This window comes from Chenopodium quinoa, unplaced genomic scaffold, assembly GCF_001683475.1.
Source record: "Chenopodium quinoa cultivar QQ74 unplaced genomic scaffold, ASM168347v1, whole genome shotgun sequence".
Taxonomy (NCBI): domain Eukaryota; kingdom Viridiplantae; phylum Streptophyta; class Magnoliopsida; order Caryophyllales; family Amaranthaceae; genus Chenopodium; species Chenopodium quinoa.
In genome coordinates, this window is record NW_018742410.1 from 470,317 (window position 1) to 494,809 (window position 24,493).

At 41.3% G+C, this 24,493-nt stretch overlaps 2 protein-coding genes across 6 annotated transcripts; one reads left to right on the forward strand and one right to left on the reverse strand.

The window, feature by feature from the left end:
- The first annotated feature begins 780 nt into the window (after nt 1-780).
- LOC110705268 (adenine phosphoribosyltransferase 2-like) lies at nt 781-5,437 on the forward strand. Of its 3 annotated transcripts, XM_021883112.1 has the most exons (7): nt 822-1,408; nt 1,526-1,636; nt 3,918-4,010; nt 4,165-4,314; nt 4,431-4,489; nt 4,816-4,892; nt 4,995-5,437. In XM_021883112.1, exons 1-7 carry the CDS (start codon nt 1,318-1,320, stop codon nt 5,044-5,046), a joined length of 633 nt encoding a protein of 210 aa, XP_021738804.1. In that variant the 5' UTR covers nt 822-1,317; the 3' UTR covers nt 5,047-5,437. The 3 variants fall into 3 exon arrangements, 2 of the variants coding, with proteins under 2 accessions (XP_021738812.1, XP_021738804.1); XR_002508056.1 differs by lacking the exons at nt 4,816-4,892; nt 4,995-5,437 and having other exon boundaries at nt 781-1,408; nt 4,071-4,314; XM_021883120.1 differs by lacking the exons at nt 4,431-4,489; nt 4,816-4,892; nt 4,995-5,437 and having other exon boundaries at nt 791-1,408; nt 4,081-4,184.
- A 759-nt stretch (nt 5,438-6,196) lies between these two features.
- LOC110705285 (PX domain-containing protein EREL1-like) lies at nt 6,197-13,297 on the reverse strand. Of its 3 annotated transcripts, XM_021883126.1 has the most exons (10): nt 12,850-13,297; nt 11,387-11,503; nt 10,430-10,528; nt 10,186-10,272; nt 9,798-9,906; nt 8,329-9,110; nt 8,057-8,221; nt 7,724-7,966; nt 6,760-6,969; nt 6,197-6,590 (listed from the first exon to the last, which is right to left on the reverse strand). In XM_021883126.1, exons 1-10 carry the CDS (start codon nt 12,940-12,942, stop codon nt 6,360-6,362), a joined length of 2,136 nt encoding a protein of 711 aa, XP_021738818.1. In that variant the 5' UTR covers nt 12,943-13,297; the 3' UTR covers nt 6,197-6,359. The 3 variants fall into 3 exon arrangements, with proteins under 3 accessions (XP_021738818.1, XP_021738825.1, XP_021738831.1); XM_021883133.1 differs by lacking the exon at nt 12,850-13,297 and having other exon boundaries at nt 11,344-11,503; XM_021883139.1 differs by lacking the exons at nt 10,430-10,528; nt 11,387-11,503; nt 12,850-13,297 and having other exon boundaries at nt 9,798-10,056.
- Between the last annotated feature and the right edge of the window lie 11,196 nt (nt 13,298-24,493).

Below are 24,493 nucleotides of genomic sequence, written 5' to 3' on the forward strand. Positions count from 1 at the left end.
GCACTATTCACATAATTTATTTTGACTATACTTTGTGATTAAGTGGTAAGAAAAAAAGTAGTCATGCGGGGTCTTATTAGATTCGCTTCAATATCTATTTTCCAATTAAATATCAAAACTTTATAATTCTTGTTAATATGTAATAAAGATTTTTACATCTAAAAGTATATATGCATTGACATTTGGCAAACGTGCCTAAATAAAATGTGTCAACTAATATGAAATTAATAGAGGAAATAAGTATTAATATTAAGTTTCATACGGAGTAAATGCTTATAATCAACTAGCTAGGCATTAACATATGTCTAAATTTTGATTGTGTCATTTATTTTGAAACGGAAAAAGTTATACATTAATATTGCGATAAATCCAAAACAAAGGGAGTAACGAAAACCGCAACGTAGAGGTGATAAAAAATTTCGGGCCGAGCCTTAATATCATTTCTCGTGTCCAAACACGAAAAGGTAGTGGGCTTATCGGGCTAAAGCGGACTTCCTAGGCTTTTTTGGGCCGAGTTTAGATTTGTAACTAAAAATGTTTTTTTAGGCTTGTCCAAACTCACCCTATTTTCGGGCTGAATTTGAATTTTTAACTGAAAATATGTTTTAAGGCTTGTATAAACCCGTCCTATTTTCGGACCTTAGTTGATCACCTCTACCTCAATGGGTCAAGTTACAAAAGAAAGTTTTTTTAATTGCATGTTGACATGTTGTGTTGTTAGGGGGTAAAAGTTGATAGTAAAAAAGGTAGATGAAACCTTCCCAACAAACAAGTGCATCTTTATTCTTTAAGCCTAGAGCAGTGAGTAAAGACTAGACTAGTACATTGGTTTTAACCAACACACTACACTCCCAATAAAAATACACACCAACTTCTTATTTAAACCCCAACACTTCCTCTCTTTCTCTCTCATATCAACCCACAGATTTAGAGAGAGAAAAACTCAATTCATATTCATAAATAAATTAAAATACACAACAACAAACAACAGACAACCCATTTCATTTTTAGGAGGGAAAAACTAAAACTAAAATCTCCTGCAACTTCTACTCACTATTTACTCACTCTACTCTACTCTGTTACTGTCACTCTACTACTCTGCTTCACCCAACCAAAAAAAAAAAACTAAAAACTCAGATTTTAGAGAGAGAAAGTGAAACTCCTAACAAATTTGGAGAGAGAAACTGTGCAAAATAACAATTTCCCAGAAATACCCATCTTCAATTTTGACCTAATTTAACTTCTAAACTTGAAAATTCTACTTCCATTTTTGAATTTTTTTAGAGAGAGAAAGTTATAGAAAGAGAGAGAGAAAACATGTTTGCTGCTGAGAATGGGCTGAAAGGAGATCCAAGGCTTCAAGCTATTTCTGAAGCCATTAGGGTTGTTCCTCATTTTCCTAAACCAGGTTCTTCTTCTTTTATTTTAATAATTTTATGAAATTTCTGGGTTTTTAATTTAATTTTCTGGGTAATTAATACAGTAAAATATATTTGATTATTTAAATGGTTGTTGAATTTGTTAGGTATAATGTTCCAAGATATAACAACATTATTATTGGACCCAGTAGCCTTCAAACATACTATTGATATATTTGTTGACAGATACAGAGACATGAATATCTCTGTTGTTGCTGGTATTTACCCTCTCTTCTTATTTATTTATTTTTATTATTTTTGGCTCTTTATATTCTCATGTATGAGAATTTTCATTTTGTTTTTTTTTTTTTTAGTTGTAATTTTCAGATTTACTACAGTATTTATTTAGTGTTTTGTGTCAATTTACTACAGTATTTATTTAGTGATAATGGGTTCATTTTTAGATATTATTATATTTCCCTTTTATTTATTTGGAGCATGTGTCTTTTAAATTTGTGTTTTCAATTTACGGAAAATATTTGGTCAATGCTAAGAGTTACACTAATAGGGCAAGGCAGGGCATGCATATTTTGCTATAGTGTATTTTGTATGTTTGGTAAGTTTTGAGAGTTATTAATTTTTGTGAGAGACAATACAACAACACGGGTTAATCAAGGGTTACACTAGTAGAGCAAGGCAGGGCATGCATATTTTGTTATGGTGTATTTTGTACGGGAAAATGTTGGTCAGTCCTGAGAATTACTAACCTTTGTGAGAGACAATACGACACGGGTTAATCACAATGTGAGGGTCGCTAACTAGCTAACCTTTAGGGTCAATGTATCATTGACCGTTTGTTTATTTACATGCAATGTTTAGTACAAGGAACTAGCTTTACCTTCCAATGGTTATCCTTAACATATTAATATCTCTAAATTTTAATCTAAACAATGTATAATGCCAACTCATGCTATCTACCAACACTGATTTGTCATTTTATTATTGGTCGGGACCGCAATTATAGTGGTTTTAGGTAATCCTTAATCTCCTTTTTAAACGATTTTCTATGCATTTTTAACAAAAGAGGTGAATAAAAGTGACTAAAGTATCCAATTTTAAATGCATTAATCAGGATTATGAATCCGAGTTAGTAAAATAATCACTTCTTTTATTAAAAGAATATAATTAGTACAAGTAATTATTACAAGGGAAGCTGTTTTTTCTTCTTGTTGATATATTTTAATGCTTGCCCTTATCATTTAAGTATTACCAATGATTAATTTTTGAATGGATGACTACATAAGCATACTCCACCCATTTACAAATTAACCTAAGATAAAAGATACATTGATACATAAATGAGATTTAATTTGCATCGAAGAAGAAATATATTTAGTTGTAATTGTAATAATATACAATTTCATGGTGTCGTTTTATAATAAGAATTTAACACTAGATAAATTACATTTTTAAAGTTCAACTCTTGAATATTTGAATGTTACGCTGTAATAATAATTTAGACTTGTTACAGAGTATTTTTGAGTCGAGGGAGTACATACTCGACGTCTTGTTGTATCTCGAGATGTGACATTATAAGTAGATTTGAAGTCTCCCTGTGGCCTACTCCGGTCATATTAGTCCCCCCACCCCACTTCTTCTTTTATGGCTTTGCCTTAGATCAAACAGAAAACAACAAAGTTTTGATAATTAGTTATAGTCCTTTTTAACGTTTATGTTATGGGTCCATATGTGAGACACCAAACCTCAATTCATCCTTGGAACTTTTTCATTATTAGGGCACAATGGTTTCTTTTCTATTTAATTTTCCTTAAACAGGCCAAGACATAATGGGTTACATACTAACTGCCTCAATTACGACTCTCTTGTACGGCAAGGAGCTACAGAACGATGTTAAAGATCGTGGATGGTGTGAAACCTATTTCCAGAAAGTGAATAATGGCCATTTCAAGCGTAGCATGGTGTATTTATGTTCATTTGGTGTGTACGTGATAAGCCTCTAAGGCTCTAAGTCATCAACTAAAGATGCAACTGTGTAGAGACAATTAGCATGGCTTTTGCACAAGTGGATGGGTGAATTTCAATTCCTTAATGCATTGTATATGTCTTAGTCGGAAATTGACCTATAATCCCAAGTGGAGAATTTTTGTTATGTTGTGGTGCTTGCTTATCATCTACATGTTGCTTGGGCTTGTTTTGCTAGGCGTGGGTATATGAACAAGTGTTGGACACTTCTGTTCCTAGGTCGGATTGTAGGATCCAACAAACTACTTGAGCTGATTAGAGGTTTTAACTAGTTGTTTCTTGAAAATTGTGTTTTTTTTAGTAATGGAAAGTTGCGCTCTTATGAGATCAAATAATGGTCTTAAGAGCTTAGGTTGCCATGAAAAGTGATAAGTAGTATCATTTATCTTACTACAATATGTGATTGTCATTTTTCTACATCTTATGTCTAGTACTGCATTTCAAGTTTTCATAGTTTTTCATGCACAATGTAGGCGTAAAAAGCTTATGTTATATTTATAAATTCGTTGTTTGTAGGGGTTGAAGCAAGAGGATTTATGTTTGGTCCACCAATTGCTTTAGCTATTGGCGCAAAGTTTGTACCATTGCGTAAACCAAGAAAACTACCCGGTATGTTCAATTCAGTCGGTAACCATGGTCACATTTATAAAAATCTTGATCCTTTGCTAGTCCTCTGTAGGACTGAGATCCTAGATTTGGGCCACAAGTGGACAAAAGTTTGTTTTATCTTTAATCGAAATGTTCACGATATTGTGCTTGACAGGGGAAGTGATTTCGGAGTCATATGAGCTGGAGTACGGAACTGACTGTTTGGAGATGCATGTTGGGGCTGTTCAACCCGGTGAGCGTGCATTGATAATTGATGATCTAGTTGCTACCGGTGGTACACTTTGTGCAGCAATTGGACTTCTTGGTAAGTTCATAATTAAGTTTCACTCTTCATTATTTCGCATCAATCTTTGTGTTTGTGCCCATTAGAATGAGGCCACGCTTCATTGCTAAGCTCTATACTTGTTTGTCTCTTGATAGAACGGGTTGGCGCTGAGGTGGTTGAATGTGCCTGTGTAATTGGATTGCCTGAAGTCAAGGTAATTGCTTTTTAAAAGTTTCCTACTGCTTTTTTTTTGTCTGAAAGAGCTCATCTTTAGTTACTATTTACAAGGCCAACCAACCTGATAGAATATCTAGCTAACCATAGATTGATTTTGTGAACACTATAATAAGTATTTAGGATTGCAAGATTGATTTACATCTTCTTTCACAACAAATAGCGGAAACCCGGCTATCCCCCCCCCCCCTCTCTGACTTCTGATTCCCCAGGAGGCCAGGTCTGTTGAGTTACACATGAGGAGATCTAAAATATTTGATATCTCTTTGTATTTCATCTCTAATTTTGACTGAATGTATGTTGCAGGAGAAGTTCAAGCTTATTAGAGGAACTCCACTTTATGTTCTTGTCGAGCCACGCCAGTTAGAAGACTGCCGTTTAAGGTAAAAAAAGCACAAAAACACATTGATTTTACTTGATTACTGCCAAAAATTTTATTCACAACTGCCAAAACTTGCATAAGAATTTCATGTTGATCATTGTAGGTCGAAAATGGACATGCGGAGAGAGGCTGATGAATTAGCTTTAACAAGTTGAAAATTTGCAAGGAAATTTCGAAACAGAGCTTCAATCTCCTTCATCTCATGCAGTTTGATGGTAAACAGCGGCTGATTGAGCGCTATTGAAGGTTGAAGGGAATGAAAACTAGGATGGAACGCACTGATGTTTATTATTTGTATCGAGGATTGTAATCTTACCCTTCATTGCTATCTAGACGACCAAACTCAAGTTAGATATGCACCTTATTCAACAGAATGTTTGTATCATCTTCAACTTAAAATGTTTATGCTCTGAAATATGTTGTTTCTGTTAGAACCCTGGTGCTAAGGTCATGACAAAATTCGAATGCCAAAATTCGAATTCTTGGCCAAGAGAATCATGTTGATTGATTTTATATTTTAAGCAGCAGCTCCAAATACGCTTTCAATCCCCTGGATACACTTGACTGGTTATATTGAGTATGACAATTGACAAATTTTTGGTAGGCCTTATATAAGCCTTTGGGGAGAAGAGTATGATCATATGCAAATTTAGTGGGGTTCAATCCTAAAACCGATAGGCAATGGGTAGAGTAGCCTACTTGACTTATAGCTCTAGTCTTGTACGTTTAATGTCCGCTTTAAGGCTTTGCTTGTTCCACCGCAAAATTTTGAGTCCAGAGCATTTGAGACAAGGTATTATACCCAAGAGTTTGAACAGTTGAGATCATTCAAAGAATAGCCCTTCCTGTGAATATATACTAATATTGTAACAAATTTGATTCTCAAGATAGGATCAATACCTTTGTCTACACCTGAGAGACTATGTGCAGCCCTGCTCAGTCGAATATGGCTTAAGTCAACTGATGGCAAAGCAAACTCGAATCATAAGAAGCTGAGAGCCCTAGAGTTCCAAGGAGTTAATAGCACAACACTACATGGGTTGCATAATTGCACAGACAAGCTTGCTGCGAGTTCAGGCTCGACAACTTAATCAATTAATGCTTGATAATGATTAGTCACAAATATTACTGAAGTATGGAATGAGGTAAGATTTCCCAAAGTAATTGAAAATTTATTCAACAAACACTGCCTAAATTGTTCACACCATGATGTAAATAGAAAAAGTTAATATTAACTTCAGGTTTTTCTCAATGAAATTGTTATTCATAATTACGACAAAAATGGGTAAGCACTAAAATGAGAGATAATACAACACTATCAGTATTCACATTGAATTGCTTCCTAAAGTCGTATTTCATATACCCACAGGAAAAAATTACAAGGCCAAAGGTTAAATCAAGCAATAATCCAAGAAAATTGCTCATGCTACACAGAAGGGAATGTAAAAATTACATCTGTACTATGGTTTCATGTTTCAAAAAGCAGTTTCAAAACAGTCTCTCTAGTTAAGCCTTGATTACCATTTTCATTGGTAGAACTATCTGATTGCAGAGCAGTACAAATAAAAAAGTTCATCTGCTTTCTCAGCTTAGTGTTGTCAAAAAATATATCTCTCAATACAGCCCTCAACTCATGATCCAACGCCTTCAAATCTTCGCTATTTGAAAGCATGTCAGTTGCGGGAGCCAACAATTGAGACTGAAACATATTGGCACAAATTGGTCAAGGGAGGATCCATATAAACACTGGTCAAGAACATATCATAGGGCATGTTTGCAGATATACTGTTTGAAGATCTAGAACAAAATATATATATTTCACCAACCAGAAATAACGGAACTAAAGTGACGCTTAAAGCAGCATATACCTCTGCCAAGAGAAGATCAATCTGCTTGTCAGAATCTGCAAGGAGATCTAAAACATCTGATACTGAGGATGAATCAACCGCAAAATTATCATCTGCGATTTTAATATTACACTCCAGAAGCCGAGTCTGAAGGGTTTGAGAATCATGTAAAAGCTTTCTCCTTGCAGCCAAATCAAGTTTACTTCTCTCCAATTCTTGCTGTAAGAGTTGCTGAGAAATATGACAAGCATGAGCAAAGGTAAAGAGGAAGAAAGAAGATTCTTTAGCATTAGTGGAGATGTAAAGGCAAAGTCATGCATTAACTTTGCACACTACGATTTTCCAGACACACAAGATCCCCTAACCTCGTAAAAGTTTGCTAGATTGCTGAAAAAATAAAATTAAAAACAAGATGAAATAAAGAAGATGGCACAGAAACAGGGACATAACAAGACCATGGGTGTAAGATTAGCGATTGCTCGCAAGTGCTAAAAGTAAAAGCCAATATAGGTGAGTAAGGAGACCATCATAGGTAACAGCCGGCCAAGAAGACATGGTGACGATTAGCAACAGATGGGTAAGCTTAAACTTTCAAAAACAATATAGATCTCTATCTATATTTAAGTTTCTACTTAAAAAAGGGCGCATGGATCATAATTATAAACAAGCAGCCATGAGCCTTGACCAAAACTAGTTGAGAAATCACAAATTTACTCTTATGGGTCTCCATTTAACCAGCAATCCTACAATATACCAAATTTTACCACAACTCACCAAGATCTTAGTGACATCCTGAAGGCACTGCATCTCCATAACTACTTGGTTTGCACAAATAAACTTAACTAAAAAAAATGAATTGAGAATACAAGAAATTCACCCCCACACCCCTACCCCAAACCAAAAATTAAATAAGTTTTATTCTGCCAACTTAAATTACACGAGAAAGCAACACTTTCAGACAGAAAACAAAATCCAAAATACCTACCTCCACTTCAATTTTCTCCTGTACTGATTCATCATATTTTTGCTTCAGATCAACTTGAGATCTTCTCAGAGATTTAACCTCCTTAACAAGCAGCTTAATATCTGATTTAGATTTCACCTCTAATTCTTCATGTTGCTTTGACAAGATACTAAGCTGGTCTTTTGTAGCTTCCAACTCCCGCAACAATTCATCCTTCTCTGGAAAAGCATCTGACCTCGTGGAGTCTGCTGGCAACTTAGCATCCTGGAGATTTTCCGAGAGTTATACAATTTTGTCAAGAAGTACGATAAGTCGATACATGGAAAATTAAAAAGCAACTGGATAGGAATGAACCTTTTGAGATTTCAACTGGAGCTCAAATTCTAATGACTTCTGCCGTAGTTCCTCCATATCCCACTGCATTTTTGTAACCCTTTCTTTTTCAAGTGACAATGCCTGCTGGAGGTTTTCTCTACTCTTCTCTTTAGTAGTTTCAAGTTCAACTTCCAAATCCTTGACCTGGAAAAGAGGAAACACATGAGACTGACCAACAAACAACCTTACAAGGAAATGAAAGAAATAATAAGTTACTACACTATTTGCAATGATAACAAAACCGTAATTACCTTGGTTGTAAGGTATTCCTTGACAGCAACTTCTTGATTCAATCTTGTAATAAGATCCTCCATATCTGTTTTCGCAGTTACTAATCTGCGCTGCATGATCATAAGAATTCTATCTAATTTAGGCTGTTGATCTCTTGGTAGAACTATATCTCCAACACTATATTGCAGTTCTGAATTGCTAGGACTCCCCATGGTCCTAGAAGCTTCAGCTCCACTGGGGAGGTCAAGAGATGCATCCCCGAACAAGTTAGGAGTCCATGAATTTGACATTTCACCGCCTCTATACGAACTCAAGTCACTCCCTATACTCTCATTTGAAGGCTTCCGTACATGGTTGACCGCTTTGATAGGCTCCGCCTCAAATGAACTTCCTGCTCTATCAAGAGCTAAACCGACAGACTTTGAAGCACTCCCATTATCTGCAATGAGTCTACTTTGCACCTTATGCTTTTTGAAACTTTCCAATTGATCCAAAATACTTTCTCCCATCAACAGCCCTTCGTCAATATTAGACATGCTGTACTTGGTTATCTTTTCCATTGGATTTGTCAGATCTTCATCCAATGTCAATTCTTCTAGACCGAGTTCAGAAACATCATCCCTTCCAAAACTAGGACTTCCAAGTTCAGAAGTTTCATAAGCAGTGTCACTACCGTAATCTGATGCGATTGATGAACTGCCAGCAAGAGCAGCTAAGCTTAAACTTGAATGGTTTTGATCTGAAGATATACTGCTAGTTGTAGAAGGATTTGCTTCAGAAGGCTGCTGACTTTCTTGAAATGCTAGAAATAAAAGGAGAAAATAGTGAACTTTAAAACAATTAGAAGAATTGAGACAACAGATAAATGTCATCAGTATCAATCAAGATATATGGTTATACCTCCCATCAAAAGTAGAAGTAATTATAGCCAATAGTGCCTTTTATTTTTATTTTATTTTATTTTTTATTTTTTTTTATTTTATTCCAAATAACAACTTTTCTTACAATAACAACGCTATAATACATGCCAATTTATAATAAACACTACAGGTCACATTATGATATTAGTATATGTTAAAAGAAACTTTGCAATACCAATGTATTCCCTCCGTTTTCTATTGTTCTTCATGTGTTGACTGTTCATGTTGCCAATGCACATCTTTGACTATTAATAACAGATAACTGGAATTACTATTCTTTATCTTACATATTGGGAATAATTTAGAAGATTCCTACAAATTAATATTACATAGATTCCTACAAATAGTGAATATTATATAGATTCCTACAAATTGTGAATATTATATAGATTCTAAACAAGAACAAAAGAAAACGAAGGGAGTACATTAAACCAAATGTACTTGATTTTATTTGTGCAGGTGATGGGAGTAGAGAATATAAGACGTGCATATCAATGGAAATAGATAAAAGGAATGGGCACACATAGTGTAGATATGTCTTAGCTGTAACGGAGCATGGGAGCACATACATGATCTAGCAGCTGCTTCTAGTTCGAGAAAGGATGCCACAGGCATACACCTAGATATATCAATGTCTGAAAGAAGTTTTAATATCCACTCTTCCAAAGAGCACCTTCGCTGCAACCAAAAAGGAAAAACTTTGTTCCAATTATTTGATGCCCACATACATCAATCATGGATCAATGTAATCAAAGATAATATAAGAAAATCTTATCTTATTTTATTTTTATATTGGCCTCGTTCTTTTGGATTAAGGATTTAGTATTGCTGTATGCATGAAACAAGGTATTATAGCTAAAGCAGGTCATTAAAAGAGTATTGCTATAGTTAGGCTCACCAATTTTAAGTTTCAGCCAAGAGTTTAAAAACAGATGATTGCTCAGCTACTGTACTAACCTCTTCCAAGAGTGCCCTGCTCTTCATTCGCAAAAGACCTTTAGGGGGAGCAGATGGGAGACTTTTCTTAGGAAATGTCTTTTTAATCTGAATAAGTAAAAAAGCAGACAGAATAAACAAACTAAGAATATTGGCTCAGTAATCCTCAATTATTATGTGCTCAACTCTACTCTAAAATATCTTCAATCCAATCACATCAACTGATCAAACTGAAGACAGAAAGCTATTAAAAAGTTTCACTTACATCAGAAAATAACTTAAGAAAATCATTGAATCTTCTTAATACTCCTCGTGTAGTAGTAACTCCTGCTGGTGATTGAATACCCACCAAAACCCTGTAAAACTGTTAAAAGAAAAAATGGTTAGATAGGGTCACCATTGCACATGGGCAACTAGGATAGATTCAAACATAAGCTGCATATAGAAGATAAATTTGCTGAATATAAATCTACCACACCCCACTGCGTTGGTACCCTGAACGCCTCTCACTCAGCTCTTGCTTACCACAGGTATATGGGTGTCAAAATTACTTAGTTTTGCCCCCATTGTTTGTTGTGGGCCTATCTAGGTAACACTTTAATCGGACAGACATGAGTGCAAGCTGTTTCAAAAAACACATACCAGGAAAAAAAAAAAAAATCTACCATATTTCACTAAACTCCTTGATGTTTGCTTATGAAGGTAAGGGCCATTTATCAAACTTCATTCAAATCAGGGAACAATATTTAACTTATCCTGGAAGTCACTAAGTCAGCCTCAAATGAGAAGACTTGCCTTTATTTCTCTTTTGTGACCATAATCATAACCAGTATCGGGTCAAAGCTGACAGAAGGCAGATAAGAATCATACATTTTTAATCTTTTTACAAGGTAAACAAAAATTAAACCTTCTAGAACAATGTTGGGAAACATCATCTTTACTTTACTAATGTCTTATCCAACAGCTTCCTAAAACATTACTGATAATCTTTTTGTTCTCAACTTCTCAAGCAGACATGATCAACATGGGCTTATTAAACTGACAGCCAGTGTGAGAAATTAGTTACACTAATTCAAGTTACATAATTTTGAACTGAACTGACCGTATCTAGGGCAGAGTTGCCCAACTACAAACACATGATTAAAAAACTTATTGGCAGAATGAAAAACAACATCTAACCCTTGGCATAGATAAACATTGGAGAGACATTCAATTTCTGTACCACTACAGGATCTGAAGAACTTGATCTTGATTTTGGAAGCGCAACCCAAGAAGGAATTGTAACACAGTAACTCCATCCAGAGCGGGGATCATGAGGCCATACAGTATCACGACCACCCTACATCAGTAAAATGTTTCTAGTTAGCAATATATACTCTAAAATAGTAATCACGAAACCAGAATGTCAAACTGACCAGGTATACAGTCAGCCAAATCAAGCTCCATATTGTACGTTTAAAGGTTGCAACTGGCAACAATAGAAAAGGGAACCTAATTTAACTACTGAAGAACCTAAGAACCTCCCAGTCACCAGAACAAGGGACGATCTTGAATTGGGCAACTGAGCTCATAACTATACAAATAAAGCTAGAGAGAGAAACCAGGATAGAGTTCAGCAGTAACTCAAAGTGCCAAAATAAATTCCAAATAATTATAGAATTTTTTTATACAAACAACCCATGAATTTTAGAAAGATGGGAAAAACTTGTCATATGCATATACGTCTTTACAATATGAGATACAGAGATGCCTACGTAAAGGAGGTTCACATGAAACACTACAATCTACCCACAAATCCTCCTACACAGTGAGAATGACACTAAGGACTTATTCTCTTACCTTGAATAAATAATTTTCAGGTCTTGGCAGTTCAGAAATTTTCTGTTAATGTTAGTAAGTTCAATTTACAACTTAATTATGTTTAGAACAAATAAGTTCAGGGGTCTAAGTGAAAAAAAATAGCTTAACACATTACGAACTGTGAAGTAGCTAAAAGTTACTATCTTCATTGATCTTTTATTGCATTTCATAGGTCATGTCCAAATTCTTATGCAATTGCATAAGCCAAACATTTTTGCATCATCTTAATTGTCATCAATAAGTGCTAGTTGATTCAAATTTATCCTCTCTCCAGCTTTTCGGTGCAACATCTTTCATCACCCACCAGGTCCACCACCATGCTCATACTAAATCAACCATAATCCACCATACATATACTACACCCTCCCAACTCCCCGATCCCTTCAAAAAGTGGTCATAAGTTAATCATAGGTAATCTCAAAACAAAGATATTCAACGATAATGACAAACAATGCGCCATTCCTCCAATATTCTCACTCACGCTGGTCTCAACTACTGGAATAAATCTCTACTCACATTCAGTCGATCACACAAACTTCCATATCATTGGCAACAAGAATCATTATAAATTGAACATCGAAAACTCAGCCCCATCAATGCAGTCAATCACACAAACTTCCATATCGAAAACCTTATAGATCCAATTCAATCAAAGTTCTACTAATGCCACAAGATAGCGCAATTCAATAAGCTCGCTCACCACATTAGTAAAATAACATAAAATCACTCAAATCAACTCAAAATTAACAACATAAACAACAATTTTTGAACTTAAACATGCAAAATAACCAAAACCCAGAAAAGAGGAGAGAGAAAAAGGAGTACCCATTTCTTAGGAGGGGGACTCCAATCCATCCCCATAGGTAAAGGGGAGGTTCCATCATGGCGATGCTTGGGTGGACTCCTCCCCCTGTTCATCTCGATCACTTAATTTTACCCCCAATTCAATTTCTGCAACAAAATCAATGAATTGGGTATCAAAATTTCAAACCCTTGTTAGGGTTTATGTAATTTGATCGGATCAATCAAATTGCAGCATATGATTTGAGACTTGATTTGGGTTTCTTCAAAAATCAATCTTAGTATATAATACAGTCTACAATTATTATATCTGAGGTTTGAGGATTCGATTAACAATTCAATTTATAAAAAAGAAAAAGATGATGAAGAAAGAGAAGAGAGAGAATTTAGAGTTTGCGTGGATTTGAGAGTGTAAAATGCAATGAGATTATACAACAACACACCAAAACCTTTGTTCTTTCAGCCTTATTTCTCACGCTTGGCTTTGGGTTTGGGTTGAGATTAGTTTATTTTAGACTATGACTCTCTCATAGGTAGGGGTCGGATTGGATTTGATAAAGTCAGGTAAGGTCGGATTAGGTTAATTTTTAAAGTTGAGTTATGCTAAATTATTGTTTCTGTTTCGGGGTTTTCTGATGTCCTGCGGGAGAGTTACAATTCCGAGACTGGAACCGGACGCCTGTACCTGCAAAACAAACGGATGCTCTGGATGATTGGAGATCCGCCTCCGACGGTCAAGTTAGTACTTGATTAAGGAGTAATTAATGCGGAAATTAAAGTGATTGGGTCTCTCTAGGTGAGAGTGTTTAATGTGTGTAATCTGCTTTTTAGCGTAATCTCCCTTAATGAGGATTAAGGGAGGTATTTATAACCTCGGGAAACGTGTCAATCTAGGTTTAGGTTAACCTTGGGCTGATTGGGCTTCCCTCGGGAGTTAGGCCTAGGTGACCGGTTATCCCAGGTGTCATGGGAAGGACACGTGTCGTGTCGTAATTGGTCCATGGTGGACGGATCATTGCTTGACACGTGGCAGGCTCCTATTGGCCCATGTGACGGACACATGGCGGAACCTGATTGGTCCACTTGTCAGATGGTGATTGGTGGGGAAAAATCCCCTAATCATTTGCCCCTCACAGGTGGCACGTGACTGGTCACGTGTTACCTGTGACAGGTATCGCCCTGTAACAGGCGACGGCCTGCTACAAGTGTCACTCGGCGAGAGGCCGAGAGATTCTCCCGCCAAAATTTTGAATTCTGGAAGTGACCCTTCGCCTTCTCACTTCGCCTATATAAAGGAGTGTTGACTTCGGTCATTTTCACACTTGAAAACTTTGTGAGAGAACATTCGGACCCCTGAACTTGCTCTGACACTTTGGACCCTCTCTGCCTACCGCCTGCTCTGACAAGCCGACTGCAAAGGATTTTCAGAACTTCATCAATCGTCACTCGTTCAGGTAACCGTCGGTTCTCTTACTCTTAATTTTCTCTTTACTTTATTCTTTTTTGAAATGGCACCACGGAAGCACACGACACGACCTAGGTTAGTGATCAGCCGGTCACCGGGGACGGTTGAATCTAGGACTAGGAGTGCCGCCTGCCCTTTTCTGGACCCATCTTTGCCCTTTATACAAAGTCCGACTGTATCTGTGTCTATGCAGAGTATGATGGCCAGAACAAAAAAGACTGCCAGGATCTCAAACTCAGACGGCTCCTCCCACAGGGTGCCGATTAGTGAAACATCTGACCAGGCGCCAGATGTGGAAGTGAAACAAAGCGGCTTGAAAGCCGGCAGTTCTGAGGGAGGAGTCAAAGTGACCCCTTCCCATTTTACAGTTGACAATTCTACATTCTCTCCTGCTCCTTTTAAAGGAGAGGAGGCGGGCCCCTCCGGGAGAGGGGAAGAGTCGTCCTCTTCGGACTCGTCAGAGGACGATTCTGAGTCTAGCTCTTCTGGCCATGCTTCCCTGGACACAGAAGAGAAAAACAGTCGCCTACAAGAGGCGAGGCTTTCTCACGCAGTTGAGAAGGGGGACGATTGGGCGGAGCCATCCGCCTCTCACCGAGAGCAAAATACCCCCTACTACTGCACGGTACCTCGGGGCCGGATCACGGCCATGCAAGAGAAAGTGGAGAGCTTTATCGCAAACCACACAATGGGCCCCGACTTTTTAGTGTTCGTGCCGGATCCAGAAGACACAGTCGTATGGCCGGCTGGTACCAGTTATGATGGCGCCTGCTTTGGCTGCTACGAGGCGGCCATCAAGGCTGGGCTGCGCTTCCCACTACATCCAGCTGCTCAGCGGATCTTGGATGGGTATGAGTTGGGGTTATGGCAGTTAGCCCCGAACTCCTGGGTCAACGTACTCGGCTATGTGGCCGGGTGCGAACTGCACGGGGTGGAGCCGAACTTCGAGGCTTTCGCCCACATGAACTACCTCAGCCGGACCCCTAAGGCAGGCGGTACCGGCTGGTATCAATTGACGAGCCACAGGGGCTACCTCATGACGAGAGGTAAAGCAAACAAATGGAAGGACTGGCGGAGCACCTTCCTCATCATTGAGAGTTAAGACACAGAGCTGAACAAGCGCTTCAACAGGTGGAACAGGAATCCGCCCCTTCTTGCAGGCGGCCGCAGCATGCCGCCTGTTCCCCCCAAGGCTAAGAAAGAGATCCTAGATAAAGGACTCTTCAAAGTAGAGTCGAAGGTGAACTCTACTTCAGGGGTACGAGAGCAAGTACCCCTGCACTGCGTCCCAAGCTTCAAATGGCTCTACGACGAGTACTTTTTGGCCGCCTGTGGCCTCAGCAATCGGTGCTCAAGAGGTAGCCGGCCTGTCGAATACTCTGTTGTTCCGTGCATTTCTTGTTATGACTTTTATTAACTTTGCTATTTGTTTTTGCAGCGGACGCCATGAGCAAAATTAACGCCTCCAAGACTGCGGCGGCCATGTTGCGGGCCTCCATCATGCAACATTCTTCAACCGACTCCCCCAACAAGGGGGCACCCTTGGTGGGCTTCAAACCTTTCACCCTCTTTTTGGAGTTGTGTTTATGCATATACTGACTCTTTTCTTCTTTTTTAGACGGGCGCTCCAAGAGCTTCTTCTTCCCAACAGCCGGACCCCAAGGCCCGGAGGACGACTGTTGCGAGCTCTCCTGGTTCTGCCAGGAAACATGAGGCGGCTGAGAAACAGCCGGCCACTTCTTCTAAAACTCCAGCTGGGCCACCTAGAAGTATGAAATTGTCCTTGTAAATTTTAGACTTGCTCCCTTCTTTACTAGGTCTAATCCGTTTGTTTATGCTTGATGCAGCCGGCCCTCAGGAGCCTGACTTAGTCGAGGTGGCCAAGTTTATGATCAAGGACAAAGAGGTATACTTAGCATATTTTTGAGTATTTGAATTCCAGGACGCCTGTTTTCTTTTTGTTTGGAAACTGACGCCTGTTCCCCTTTTTACTTAGGCCCTGCTCCGAGTGAACGGCCTTCGCAAGCCGCTTGACCGGAAGAACAAAGAGGTAAAGGCTGCAAAAGCTATGGCCGCCTCTGACTGTGATAAGGCAATGTTTCAAATTGCCCAAAATGAAGTTCTGACCATTGATATTCTTTATTATCAGGCGCAGGCTACCGCCGCTATCCGGGCTCAGTTAGAGGCGGCCCAGAAGAGGAATAGCGAGCTGGAGGCGACCATCAACAACCTCAAGGCCGAGCTGAGACCTCTTCACCAAAAGATGTCCTCATACGAAACCTTGGAGAAATCCTTGGCGAGCGTAAAGGTACGCCTGGTGACCCAGGAGAAGAGTCTTACTCAGGAGCTCTCGGAAAAGGCCGAGCAAGAGCTGGTCCGGGAGATGATGGAAGACTCTGCTCAAATCCAGCGCATGACTTGGGGCCGCCTCTTCCCCAATGCCGACTTTGCCTCATGGGAAAAAACGTACCGCCAGTGTTCTGATAGATATAATCAGGAGATCCTGGCGGCTGCTAAGGAAGAGGCGTTGGAGGAGGAGGAGAAGCCGGTAGTGGCGCTTGTGCCGCTTAGGGGTAATGCATCGAAGAAGGATGCAGCTGAAGCCGAGTCCAGCAAGAAGAGTGCTGACAAGGCGGCAGCTGCTGATATTGAAGATCTGCCCCTTCTTAAGCTTTATGTCTTCTTCCCACGGCCTGCGTGCCGTTTGTTTGTATTTACCCGGCCAGGGGGCCGGGGCTCTGAATATTTTGCCGGTCTTTAATGACCGGCTTCCTTTTAATGAATATTTTTGTTTTGCTTCAAACTTGTTCAAGTATTGAATATTCTGATATCCAATTGTACACTATACCGACTGTTTTACATGGCCGATAGTTGCAGACAGGTACAGATAGTTAGTCACGCCGCCTATGCCCCTGGACGACTGGTCGTCTGTTTCCAGGCTAGACGATCAGTCGGCCATTTATCCAATTGGTATTCGAACCATTTTAAAGACTGGATCCCCTTTAGGCAGGCGGTTCTGTCATATAAAATTAACCAAGTAGGAAAGTGGTTTCCTACTTGTCATGTTTTTAGGCTAGAGACTTTAGGCCGTCTAGGCCGACTGTTCCCCGCCATATTTAATCTAGTGTGAGCCGGTGCTGTATGAACACCTTTTTAGTTTCATACTAAATTTTTAAGGAGTGACCAAGTAAACATGATTGTTACCTAGTCGCCAAGTAACTGAGTAGTAGAGGTATCAAACGGTGGGTACCGGTTGTTCCCCTTTATTCGCCAATGTTTGTTGGCTTTTAACTCATAGGTTGTTAACCTAGCAGGAGTAGTGGTTGAGAGCCCCTGTTTGCTAAAAACAGGCGGACGACTCATACCTTTTAGGCTCCATACTAAGTTTGAGAGAGTGACTATGAGTTAACTTTGGTGTTACTCAGTCGCCGTCATTCCTGCTTGAGTAGTAAAGGTACCAGGCGGCGGAGGCCGGCTGAACCTTTTGATTCGCCAATGTTTGTTGGCTATTAACTCAAGAGGTACCCCCTGCATTTATCCCAAGTAATACAGGCGGTCATCTGACTCAGATGTCAACTGCTACCACTGGTTTGGTTAGCGATAGAGTTATCCTTGTCTCAAAAACGGCTACGTGGTTGCCCTTGGGGACAGTCGTATAGGTGCCGTGTAATTAGTTTATAGAGAAATGTTCCACCCAAAAGGGAGCTTCTCTCTGCGATGAATTTCATCCGGAGGGATGCCGCCGTACGCCTGCTATGATGTTGGGACAGGTCGTATTAGTTTTGAAGATTGGATCAGTTGGCTTGGCGCCTGGTCTGATCATTCGGCTTGTGGCCTTGGTTAGTTCTTGGTGAACGTATGTGCTAAGTAAAAGGAGGGTAGCCGCCTGTTTAGGCACAGGGTCGGTCAGGCCCTGATCATTTTTAGTTAAGTATAAGGGGGGTGGCTGTGTGTTTGGAACCAGTCGGCCCTCTTCTATGGAGAGTAGCCGACTATATGTCCAGACGGCGTGCCCATATGGTGAGAGTAAAATATTCAATGGAGAGTAGCCGACTGTAAAGGTACAGGCGGCATGCCCCTCTGAAAATAGAGTAAAATACTCAATGGAGAGTAGCCGACTGTAAAGGTACAGGCGGCATGCCCCTCTGAAGATAGAGTAAAATACTCAATGGAGAGTAGCCGACTGTAAAGGTACAACCGGCATGCCCCTCTGAAGATAGAGTAAAATACTCAATGGAGAGTAGCCGACTGTAAATGTATAGGCGGCCTGCCCCTCTTAAGTAAGAATAAAAGTTAAACATGGAGAGTAGCCGACTGTTTGTCAGCAGGCATGCCCCTCTTAGTACAAAATTGAATATTAAGTATGCAAACTTTTATTAAGTAGCCCTGACTATTTACATCATTCAAAAGAAATATTTCTTAAGATTATCTACATTCCAAGTTCGAGGCAACGGTTGTCCGTCTGGTGTTCCCAGACGGTAAGTACCGTCCCTGACCTCTTCACAGATTCGGTAGGGTCCTTCCCAGTTGGGAGTTAGTTTGCCAGACTCATTAGCCCTACCAACTGCTTCCATTTTTCTAAGTACAAAGTCCCTCACTTTGAGTGGACGCCTGTGTACTTTTTTGTTGTATGATCTAGTCATTCTCAGGCGCTAAATTTCATGGCGCAAGACAGCATTGCCCCTCCTTTCAGGAAGTGAGTCTAATGCCAGGCGCATGGCTTCCCAGTTTGCCTCTTCGTCATATAGCATTACTCGAAGAGTCGGCTCGTAGTGTTCTATTGGAAGAACAGCTTCCGCACCATAAGTTAGGAGGAATGGAGTTTCTCCAGTCGCCCCTTTTTCAGTCGTCCTAATGGCCCAGAGAACATGCGGTAATTCATCCGCCCATAGGCCGCCTGCTCGTTCAATCTTTTTCTTGAGACCGTCTTAGATGATTTTATTAAAGGCTTCTACCTGGCCGTTTGCTTGTGGACGGCCGACAGATGCAAAGTAGTGTGCAATTCCTTGGTCACCCAACCAGCTTTTGAGAACAGACGTCTCAAATTGGGGACCATTATCAAAAACCATAGACATGGGAACCCCGAACCGAGTGATGACATTTTTCCAAATGAATGAAATTACATCCTTCGTCTTGATTCCCTTTACAGCCTCCGCCTCTACCCATTTAGTGAAGTAGTCGACGGCAACAAGTATGTACCTCCTTCCGCCTGTAGCAGGCGTATATGGACCCAGAATATCCATGCCCCACTTAGCAAACGGTAGTGGGCTATGAATGGTAGTGAGGTCAGTAGCCGGACGGTGAATTAGTTTGCCAAACCTTTGGCACTTGTCACATTTTTTCACCATCACCATCGCATCTGCTTCTAAAGTAGGCCAAAAGTAGCCCTGCCGCCTTGCCCGTTGAGCAAGCGTCCTACCGCCTATATGGGAAGCACAGTAACCAGAGTGAAGATCGTCCAGTATCTCTCGCCCCTTTTCTGGAGTAACACACTTTAAGAAGGGTTGAAGGTACCCCATTTTGTGAAGTTCTCCCTTTATTATTTCAAAACTGGTTGCTCGTTTTTTCAGTGCTGCCGCCTGTTGATGATCATCCGGCAGGGTACCATTTGTCAGATATGCCCTGATTGGATCCATCCAGGTTGAGCTTCTGTCTAAGATTCCAATAGGTTCTTCCTCAATGCTTCTCCTCTCCATTACTTCCCAAAAAACAGTTCGAGGAGTATCACAGGAGGCGGATGATGCTAATTTTGAAAGTGCATCCGCCTGGTTGTTTTCTGATCTCGGCACTTGGGTCAGATGGAAATCCTCAAGGGAGCCGACTGCTTGTCGGACCGCCTGTAAATACTTGATCATCGCCGGATGGGTTGCTTCGTATTCGCCATTGTACTGACTCACTATCAATTGTGAATCGGAACAGGCGTCTATTTTTCTTGCTCCTGCCGCCTTGCACATGCGGATTCCGGCTAGTAAAGCTTCATATTCTGCCTCATTGTTTGAGGCCTGAAAACTGAAGCGTAAAGCATACTCGTACCTGTCGCCCTCTGGCGACTGACATATGACGCCTGCTCCACAACCATTTGAAGTAGAGCTTCCGTCCACATATACCTTCCAGACTTGGTCTGTAACTTGAGAGTCCGGAGGACGAGTCATCTCAACAATAAAGTCAGCAAAGGCTTGCCCCTTCACTGCTTTTCTAGGCTCGAAAGTAACTTCGAGGCTCTGTATTTCTATGGCCCATTTGATCATTCGGCCTGACGACTCCATGATGGTCAGTGGCCGCTTGATAGGTTGGTCTGTATACACGACGACTGCATGTGCCAAAAAGTAGGGCTTCAATTTTTTAACAGCCATGAAGAGTGCAAGACCAAATTTCTCCACTAAGGGATACCTCAACTCGGCATTTTTCAGTACATGACTGACAAAGTAGACCGGGAGCTGAAAACCGTCTCTTTCAGCAAGGAGAACAACGCTTAACACATGATCAGAGACGGCCAGGTACATGTAGAGTACTTCTTTGGGCAAAGGGCTGACCAGCCTCGGCAAGGAATGCAAGTGAACTTTCAATTTCTGGAAGGCCGCCTCAGCATCCGGCCCCCATTCAAACCTTGCCTTTTTCTTAATTGCCTGGAAAAAGTATAGGAATTTGTCGCCTGATCGGCTTAGAAATCTTCCCAAGGCCGCCAGACAACCTGTTAACTTCTGAACCTCTCGGATGGTACGAGGCGACTGCATGTCAATGACCGCCTGCACCTTCTCAGGGTTCGCCTCTATTCCTCTCTGATTGATAAGGAATCCGAGAAATTTCCCAGACTCAACTCCAAAGACACATTTCTTGGGATTGAGCATGACATGGTGCCGCCTGAGTGTGGCGAAAGTTTCTCGGAGGTCCGACAGATGATCTTTCTGAAGTTTAGACTTGACAATCATATCATCAATATATGCCTCGACATTTCTCCCAATTTGATCAAAGAACACAGTGTTTATCATTCGCTGGAAAGTGGCCGGGGCATTCTTAAGACCAAACGGCATGACCGTGTAACAGTATAACCCCTGATCAGTGACGAAGGCCGTCTTCTCATGATCTTTCTTCCATAAAGGAATTTGATGGAAACCAGAGTAGGCGTCCATAAAGCTCATCAAAGCATGGCCGGCTATTGAGTCGACCAGGTTATCAATTTTAGGCAGAGGGTAACTGTCTTTGGGGCACGCCTTGTTTAAGTCTGTGTAGTCTACACACATTCGCCAGGTGCCATTCGGCTTTTTAACAAGCACCACATTTGCAACCCAGTCTGGGAAGTAACATTGCCGAATGAACCCTGCATCAAGTAATTTTTTAACTTCGGCGGCTGCCGCCTGACTTCTTTTTTCGCCATGGTTCCGCTTCTTCTGCCGTACCGGCTTCTTTTTCGGATCCACGGCCAGTTTATGTACCGCCAGATCAGGACTAATGTCTGGCATTTCATGGACTTCGAATGCAAAGATGTCCTTGTATTCTTTCAATAGTTTGTGAAAGTCGTCACCCAGGACTCTCAGAGCAGTCGTCCCAACTTTGAATGTTCGCTCAGGACGTGAATCGTCTAAGATCAAGTCCGTATGCTCACCAGCCGGCTGAGGGCGGAATTCATCCGACCGCTCCTCTGCCAATGATTGCTATTTTCTGTCTTTTCGTGCGGCCCCTGTCTGGGATGCCTTTCTCTTCTTGCCGCCTGCTTCTTGAACAGGCGCACTCTCCTTGACATTGTCAAGGTCTATTTTTCCACCACTCGACCCAGAGGCCATAACAGTGGGCTTGACATCCGAGAGATAGCACTCTCGGGCCATCCTCTGATCTCCCCTTAGGGACCCGACTGTTCCATTATCCCTCTCAAACTTGAGCAACATAAGAGATGGGATTATAACAGCCTTGGAATTATTCAGGGTTGGTCGTCCCAGAATCATGTTGTAGGCCGAGAGTTCTTCTACTACCAGGAACCGGACTACCATGTGTCGTCCTTCCCCTTTTTCGCCCAGGCGGATGGGTAAATCCACTCGTCCCACTGGGTGGACGACTCCTCCTCCAAACCCTACTAAAGGGTGGGATGCCGGATGTATGCAATCAGTCTGATATTTTAGTTTCGACAGACATTTGCTACTGATGAGATCTGAGGAGCTTCCGGTATCTATGAGGATTCGGCCAACTCTCTGGTTGGCCACTTTACATTCAATAACGATAGGGTCGTCATGCGGCCCTCTTACCCCTCCTAGATCTTCTTCAGTGATGACAATCTCAGGAAATGAATATTTGGAGGGCCGTTCTTGGTGAACGGAATTTACATCTAACCGTCTGATATTGTCTTTGTTGCCCCTAATAGTGGGGCCGCCTCCTGAGAAGCCGCCTGCAATGGTGTAGACGGCTGCATCATCTGTATCGGAGCTGTCGGCCTGTTGATTCTTTTTGGTCGACTGCTTTTTTGAGGAAGTGTTCCCCGTAGATTTCTTGATATAAGTGTCAAGATCACCTTGCTCAGCCAGGCGGTCCAGATACCGCATGAGACTGATGCATTCATTGGTGTGATGACCAACATCTTCATGATAAGCACAGAATTTTTCTTGGTTCCGGTTGTTTGCAGAACCCTTCATGGGGACCGGCTTCTCAATTGAGATCCGTCCCTTGATTTCCTTTAGGATAAACTGGCTATCCTTGTTAAACGCATACTTTGGGGAGTATGGTTTGAATTCTTTTTTCTTTTTCTGGGCCGGCTGTTTAGAGGAATCAGTCGCCCAGACCTCTTTTCTCTTCTCGTCTTTGTTTGACGACTGTTTCTGTCGTCCTTCTCTTTTGTCGGACCTTTTCTCGTCTGACTGTTTTACCGTACTACAAAGATCAGTCGCCTGTATATAGGCTTCCGCTTCAATCAAGGCCTCTTGAAGAGTCGCCACCCTCTTTCGGACCAAACCAAATTTGAAGGTCGACCCGTCTTTGAGACCTCTGAAAAAGTCAGTATAGGCTACTTCATCCGGTAACCCTTGAATCTGTATTCTCATCAGGTTAAACCGCCTGATGTAAGAACGAAGCCCCTCCTTCTCGCCCTGCTGAATTGTTCCTAAATCAAGGGTCGTCTTCTTCGCAGGGATGTTCATGGCGAAGTTGGAGGTGAATAAGTAAGCAAGTGTCTTGAAGTTATTTACACAACCAGTCGACAGGTTGCCGAACCATTGTTGTGCAATTCCTTTGAGAGTCGCTGGGAAACACTTGCACCAAGTGGGATCATCCAACCCTTGAAGGTACATCAGGTTAGTGAATGCCATCAGATGGTCTTCTGGGTTAGTAGTGCCGTCATAGGCGCCTACTAATACATTTTTCACTTTGGCCGGCTGAGCGGCTTCAGTAATTTCCTTGGAGAAGGCCGACGGCTGTTCACCAAGTCTAAGCAACCGTAGCTGCCAGTCCATAGGTTGGAAATTTTTTGCTGTATGTCCACCAAACGGAGGTGGATGTAAAAAATACTGTTGTTGCGGTACAAACGGTAAGTTTGGTACCGCCTGGTCGCTATGAAAGTCGGACTGACGGGAGGTGCCGCCTGACTGACCCTCATGATACGACTAAGTATGCCTTATTGAGGTATTTCGCAGACTGTCTTGGAAGTTTGAAGTAGAGGCCGACTCTGACAATCGGTCACTCTACTTCTGCTCTAGCAGTAGCCGAGCGTCTGTGTATGTTTTCCTCGACCCGTCCGCCTGAATATGACGAACAGGTTTCCTATTTCCTGGAGTAGGGAAACGGTATTTTGTGAAATCAAGGGCAGGTGGCTCCCACTTCCTAGATTTAGGATGAGGGGTCGCCTCTCGCCCTTGAACTGGTTTCCTCTTCAGTGAAGTGGAGGGTTTCTTAGCCGACTGCTCCTTGTCCAGAGCAGGCGGCTTCTTATTGATCAACTCTTGAATTTCTCCCTTGAAGTCCCTCATGAAGGTCATGAGTTCGTTCCTTGTGATGGGAGCAGACCCATCAGTCGGCTGTTGCCGAACAGGCGGTGCGCCTGCTGGCTCACTTCCAGTTTGAAGATGTTCCCGTTCCCTCCTTTCGGTATGACGGGTACGTCGGGCCCTTAGGGTCCCGTCTGAAGCTGTATGAACTTCAACTTCAAATTCATTCTCAGTATCGTGGTCCGACTGAACTTCAGGGTCGTCTAGAGGACGCCTCTCTTCAGGAGTCGGTACAGAC

Excerpts from the sequence above, each read along its gene's own strand:
- LOC110705285 (XM_021883126.1), bottom strand. The coding sequence starts at position 12,942 with ATGAACAGGGGGAGGAGTCCACCCAAGCATCGCCATGATGGAACCTCC. Across the intron at positions 8,222-8,328 it reads AGGAATACCTTACAACCAAG|GTCAAGGATTTGGAAGTTGA; the intron begins GTAATTACGGTT and ends CCTCTTTTCCAG. Across the intron at positions 6,970-7,723 it reads AGGAGAAAATTGAAGTGGAG|CAACTCTTACAGCAAGAATT; the intron begins GTAGGTATTTTG and ends CATATTTCTCAG.
- LOC110705268 (XM_021883112.1), top strand. The coding sequence starts at position 1,318 with ATGTTTGCTGCTGAGAATGGGCTGAAAGGAGATCCAAGGCTTCAAGCT. Across the intron at positions 4,011-4,164 it reads TAAACCAAGAAAACTACCCG|GGGAAGTGATTTCGGAGTCA; the intron begins GTATGTTCAATT and ends TGTGCTTGACAG. Across the intron at positions 4,315-4,430 it reads TGCAGCAATTGGACTTCTTG|AACGGGTTGGCGCTGAGGTG; the intron begins GTAAGTTCATAA and ends GTCTCTTGATAG.